This window comes from Eucalyptus grandis, chromosome 5, assembly GCF_016545825.1.
Source record: "Eucalyptus grandis isolate ANBG69807.140 chromosome 5, ASM1654582v1, whole genome shotgun sequence".
Lineage (NCBI taxonomy): Eukaryota > Viridiplantae > Streptophyta > Magnoliopsida > Myrtales > Myrtaceae > Eucalyptus > Eucalyptus grandis.
The window spans coordinates 1,909,032-1,915,669 of NC_052616.1; the positions used below are offsets into that span (position 1 = coordinate 1,909,032).

The 6,638-nt window shown below is 34.9% G+C and overlaps 1 protein-coding gene across 1 annotated transcript; it reads left to right on the forward strand.

The window, feature by feature from the left end:
- Window positions 1-1,989: 1,989 nt before the first annotated feature.
- On the forward strand, window positions 1,990-2,693 carry LOC120293072 (BON1-associated protein 2-like). Its single transcript, XM_039311797.1, has one exon. The coding sequence runs from the start codon at window positions 2,111-2,113 to the stop codon at window positions 2,621-2,623; it is 513 nt and encodes a 170-aa protein (XP_039167731.1). The 5' UTR covers window positions 1,990-2,110; the 3' UTR covers window positions 2,624-2,693.
- The last annotated feature ends 3,945 nt before the right edge of the window (window positions 2,694-6,638 follow it).

Consider the following 6,638-nt stretch of genomic DNA (forward strand, 5'->3'; position numbering starts at 1 on the left):
CGTGCACGAAAACTTGCAGGTAAGAACATGAACGAGCACTAGGAGACACGTTCAAAAAATTAAAGGGGGGATATTACTTAAATGCTCTACGAGGATGTACAAAACTTTCTTCGGGTCAACCGACTTTATCCATGTGCTTGCGCTGTCGTCTCGAACGGGCTTCGAAATTTACCCGACACCCACACTCAATAAAACATTTTCCCCGAAAATTCTCCAATTTCTAATTTCAACCACTACAAGCAGGGCGATGTCAACAATTTTGAAATCACTGGATGCCCCTCCGAGAGTCAATTTGGTAGAAAGTTACACCAAAACGGACCAACTTTGACCCACATGGTTCTGTGTTCATAACTACAGTTATACACGTTCCTTGAGACCGAGCAATTCCATGAATTCTTTAGTGTTTTCTAAACAACTACATCGAAAGAGAGAAACCATTTCTCAAGAATTTTCAAGAAAATGAGTTGTTAATATGTTTTTAGCGTATTTCTTAATACTTTATCTCGCCCGTAAGTTTGTCCTCGAGAGCATAATACAGATGTATTATAACTGCACTAAACAGACAATGGGTATAATGGACAGATTAAAGATAAGTAGCAATGTTAAGCTTTGAACTCACAACGTGTCTTTTGATACCGTATATCAGACGGCCCAATTCTCACAAAGCTTGAATAGAAATCATCTAACAGTTGTGTTAATAGTATAGCGTATTAGTTGACAACTTAATTTTTTTATAGAACTCTATTTCTGTGGATTCTATTTTCTCATGTACCTGACTTTATTGTGTTAAGAAGGAAGTTTAAAAAGTTTCTCCCGCAATACAAAATTTCCATTAACTAATTTATGTTGTGGTTGTGATAGGATGCTAGAACATTTAGTATAGAAAAACATGTTTTCGGTGAGAGTGAACATGGTATCCTAAGAATTGGTTCATATAATTGATATCAAACATCGTTGTTTTTATTTTACGGTTTAATTTTTGGATAAGCCTGACAGTAATGCCACATCTTTCAACATAGCACGGGAAAATATAAGATGTCCTATCTGAATCTTTCTAGACCTTCCGTTTGCTTCGTTTCTCATTTTTGACGTTTTAATATTAGGCGAGAAATCCCCTTGAGTGTGAATGTCAGACCATCTAGAAATCAATGACTCACGTTCTGGTGTTACGAAATAGTTGTACCATAATTTGGTACGAATAGATAAGCATAAAGCGAAAGAAAAAATTATGTAATTTCTCTATATTTTGATATAAGCTTATTTGAGAATTTTATTACATGAACATCTAAGGTAACATATTAATTAAGGATATGCACAATCAAAGAGATTTGGAAAATCTCGTAGATATATATATATATATATATGAGATTTGGAATATTAAAGAAATATTTAAAATATGGCTAACACGAGTAATGTTAATAAATATATTCGTTTCCCTCAAACCCATCGGAATATAGGAATGAGATTCCAATTTATTGTCTTCTCTTCTCGTCTTTTCTTTGCTGGGTTTTATCCGGGCTCTTGCCTCGGTTGCTTCGTACACAGAAAACACCCTTTTGCTAGTTGGAATTCCCCAGGTGATTGAGTATCTAAAAAGGACAAAGCTATCATGAAAGTTCATGGCGACCCCCTTTGCTATTTGTTTTCCATTTATTTAATAGGGTAAATGCATGGATTTTGAAATGGTAAACGCCTGATTTTAGAATAATGTTGAACACCCAAAACACACGCAATGCATAGAAAAGCTTGCACGCGTCATCATCCTCGCGATGAAGAAGGATCCGCAAACTAAGACCAATCAAAGTCTTCGTTCTTTGCCTCCGCTCCCACACGCAGAAAGTCAACGGTCGACACGATCGATCCTCGTTGGACCGTGTCAACTCGGTCGAAACCACGAACGGGACCATAAAGAAGCAACTCACCTCCTTCATCACCATTTCACGTCTATTTCCTCTCAAACAGAGTGCTCATGTTGTGTTATATAAACTTTCGCTCATGGTATATCGTCTTGCACCAACAACAATCCCTCTTTCTAATCTTCACATCCCACGTTTTGATCTTCACGTACTTTTCACTCTTGCGTGACGTCACGTTGCGAGGAAGAGAGAAAATGAAGCAACGTTTAGAAATCACTGCGATATCCGGCGAAGACCTACGATTCCATAAAAAGCCCTTGAAGAACGCCATCGTGGTGGTCCGAGCAGATTCTGCTGACCCCTGCATGACGGAACCGGCAGCGGAGGACGGAACAAACCCTAGGTGGAACAAGAAGCTCACCTTGGACGTGCCATTGCATGGGGAGTTTATTACCGTGGAAGTCCATTGCAAGCGGTCGTCATGGCGTGATCATAAGCTCGTCGGCGGAGTGAGGATACCGGTTTCGGAAATTCTCGGCGGCCTTACTCCAGCAAATTATCTACATTTTTTGAGTTATAGGTTGAGGGATAATTATGGAATACGTAATGGTATTATCAATATTTCGGTGAAATCGACAGCTCCGGCATACGTGATGCCAGGCCCGCAGCCGGAGTTGGGAGTTCCTATGGGTGGAAGAAAGGTGGCTAGCAACGTAGTAGTGACCGGAGTTCCGGTTTGGTTTCCTCATCAACCATGTTATTGTTAAAAAGAGACCAAGTCACCAAAATTGTCCTCCGTTGCTTGAAAATATATACTGAATTCATAATTTACCGATATTTCATATCGCTTTCTACAAAATGTGTTATGATGTCATGTATAACAATCAATAATCCTCTGTTTCACAGTTGTGTGCGTGTGTGTTTTTTTTTTTTTGGTAAAAATTATTATCCCACAACGGGGTGAGATGACGTCTCAATCCCTGAGACCTGATTAGGAAGAAAATCATAGTTGTGTGTGTTTGGTTTAAAAATTTATATATTCTAAGTTTTTCAATGAAAGTATTTATGCATACATCGCTATGTGGTTATTGATTATTTAAAAGACATTAATGATTGTGAAGATGCTTCTTTTTGGAAATGCCAACATCATATAATTTTGTCTTTCATCTACAGACATAGAGTACAACTCTTAACACCCAGAAAGAGCTTTGAACTAAAGGAAAATTGTCATGACATCATTCGAGCAAAAGAAAATTTCTCTTGCAAAAGAAAAGCATATATATCATATGTAATTCCAGAATAATTATCGTTTCAAGATATGAAGTCGATGGCGATAAGTTCGTAATAGGATTATGAGAGTGTTCATGGTGTGGATGAAGGAAAGAAAGGTAATGAGATCGAGATCCAGTTACGAGAAGAAGAAAAAGAAAATGGCAACTGGCATGCAAAAGGAGCTCCGTTTTCCATGCGTATGCATGCAATTCGTGGTCGAACCGAGTGATGCTTCTGGTCAACTCTTGACCCATGGAATCTCTTCTTCCTCCTTGTTTCCGCCTCGCCCGCTCCTCTCCTTTACGCAACGCGCGGATCCTTCGTCGTGAAACCAACTGTCGACATGACACGGCACTTCAACGAGTGGAGCGTCTCGCCGAGATGACCGCCATGATCTGAGTTATCAACAAGTTATTAAAAAGAAAAAAGAGTGGCCAATCATTCTTTTTTTATCGAAATTTTCCAGTACAAGAAAAACGGTGTTTCTGGACGTAAAATAATAGATTTCTGCTAACCTATAACTCAGTGCTGCGTAGTAGCTTGGGGAAACTGTTAAGAAAATTCAGCTCAAGAAAGAATATAGTGAAAACTTGGGTGAACATGGTTATAGGATAAAACTTGGAACCTAAGAACCGGACTGGTAGGAACTTATAGGTTTCAGATTCTAGAATATGCAGGGTAGGTTTCAGGTTTCAAAAAATGAGAACCTGTTTTAATGGGTAAGTTCAAGTTCTTAATTTGAAGAACCTGTAACCTAGAATTTAGAACAAATTTTAATATTTTTCTTGATCAATGTCTCCGTGCGATCTTTCGATATTTCATAATGAGTGTATAATTTAGAAGCACTAATTCGAATTTCTATTATGGTTAATATTTTTATTTTATAAATATTCATATTTTTGTGTATTTAAATATAAGTTATGATTAGTGAATTGTAATTGTTTAAATAATAATATAAGTGGGACATGGATAAACCTTGTAACCTATAACATGATAGGTTCCAACTTCTAAGGTATACAAAGTAGGTTTCTGGTTCCTATAACATGATAAGTTCCAACGGGTAATGTTCCAAGTTTCAGATGGAACCTATACGAAACTTGGAACCCGTTCACCCTTACTTTTAATTAGTTGAATTCCTTACCAATAATTCATTTTCTTTTGTTGATAGTTTTGTTAATTTTGTATTCTCTTTTATGAATGATAAGTTTATTTATTATTATTGCGTTCATTTTCGTTTTATTTAACTAAAAAATAAACTATTGAACTTCGAAATCGACTCTGAAACCTATAATAAGATAGGTGCCAAATTTCAGGTTCTGATAAGTAAGTTTTATGTTCCGAAAAATGATAAATCTGTATTCAAGAATAGATTTTAAATTTTAGGCGAAACCTGTAAATGACCTAAAATCGCTCGTCTTGAATAAAAATCAATGAAAGCTGTAATCATTATACATGGACAGGCTGCAGGTATCGGATTCTACGCCAGGAAGAACCCTCGAAATCGCCTCTTTGACTCCCATAATCACCGCCATTATGTCAAGCACGTGGAGTTGCGGCATTTGATCATGCAAGCTGGTCCAGCAGACCACAAGGCTGTAGATGTCTGATAATTCATCTGTTTGTCTTTCCTCGTTGTCTCCGCTAGCTAGAAAGTCGGGTTCATACGTGTCCGTACACTGTGCAAACACGTGGATCCACCGACTTCAATCGCTTGAGTGATCTAGATGAGCTCGAGCTGGCCACAAGCTTGCGACTCATTTATGGCTATCATCAATTAGTCGCGAAGAAAGTCAAAAAAAAAAAGGAAACAAAGAAAAATAAAGGAAAATTGGAAAATAAATTTAAAATATATTTTTTTAAAAAAACATAAAAGAAAAATATAAGAGAAAAAATTAAAATTATTAAAAAAATCAATTTTTTTGTTAGAAATAAAATCATGAGATTGAAATTATATTTTAGTAAGGTTTGAATATCCGAAAAAATTTCGATCATATATCACCAAATAAAGAAAAACCAACCGTATTCTTGGAAAATACTTTCCAAGAAAGCCTTTTCTTTTATCATTGAATTTTTCCTAAAATAAATGCACCAACAATAATTTATATCTAAAAATTTCATTGATAAAGAAAATATTTTTTATTTTTATATTTTTATAAGTGATATAATCAATCATTTTAAAAAAAAAAATTTTTCTAAATCATTCATTTATTGTCGAATAATCGGAGCCTTAATTATGAGTTATTAGATAAAATAAAAGGTCTTTCTCTCTTACAAAGTTGGGTGCCTCAACTTGAAGGAACATTTTTGATGAATTAGGTAACAACAGACCTAGTCTCTTCTTTTTTTTTGTAACCATCCTTAGCCTTGTAACTATATTTAATGTGCTAAGTTGTCATATAAGTTGATTATATTCAATAAATAAGTTTGTGATAATAAAACCGTTAATAATATGAGTATTAAATAAATTCATAATTTTTTTAATCTAAACCTACAACCATGACTCTATCTTTACTCTCTCTTCATATTAATTTCCTAAATTAGATTAAATATGGAAATATTTAATCTAATTTACACCTTTAGCAATAGAATATCATTTCTCTTCAAGTTCTTCAAACTCAATATTATCACTAGACAAGCTGAATTGGTTGTAAAGAAATTACTTCAAGCTCTACTTACTGCAACACTTTTTGCAACTCATCAAAAGTAACATCTCTACTAATGATAATCTTAGATGAATTAGCACATCAAAATCTACATCTTTTTACACCAGAAGCATAACCAAGAAAGACTCTTTATTTTTATTTTTCTATCTTTTTTCTCTAGGCTCTAGTTTGTCTTCACTAACATGTGCATATACTAGACATCCAAATATTCGAACTTAAGAATTATTAGTAGGTTTACTTGACCATACCTCCTCAAGTGTCTTGCACTCAATAGATGTGCAAGGAGAATGATTTATCAACTAAGCAGTTGTATTGACTACTTTAGCATAAAACTCTTTACATAAACCAATGTCAGACAATAGACACCCGTTCCTTTCTAATAGGGTTCTATTTATGTGTTCTACAATATCATTATGTCGTAGTGTAGTTACCGTAGTATGATACCTCACAAAATTTCAGCCCATTATCTATTCTCAATTGCTTAAACTTCTTATTAGTTTGCTTCTCAATTGATGTTTTCCATTGTTTAAATATAATGAAAACATCACTCTTCTGCTTTAGAAAATAGACCCAAACCTTTAGGAAAAATCATCAATGAAGTAAATACCTGGAACCAAGGCCTTTCGCAGGAACTTTTGCAAACTCCCAAAGATCAGAGTGAATATAATTTAGAGTGCCCTTTCTTGTGTGAATTATTGTCTTAAAACTAACCCTTTTTTGTTTTGCAAAGACAATGTCCATAGAAATCTAGTTTTCTAATTTTCTAACTACACAAAAGACCTCTTTTACTAAGCTCCTCCATTCTTGTAATACTTGTATGATCTAATCTCATATATCATAGTTTAGT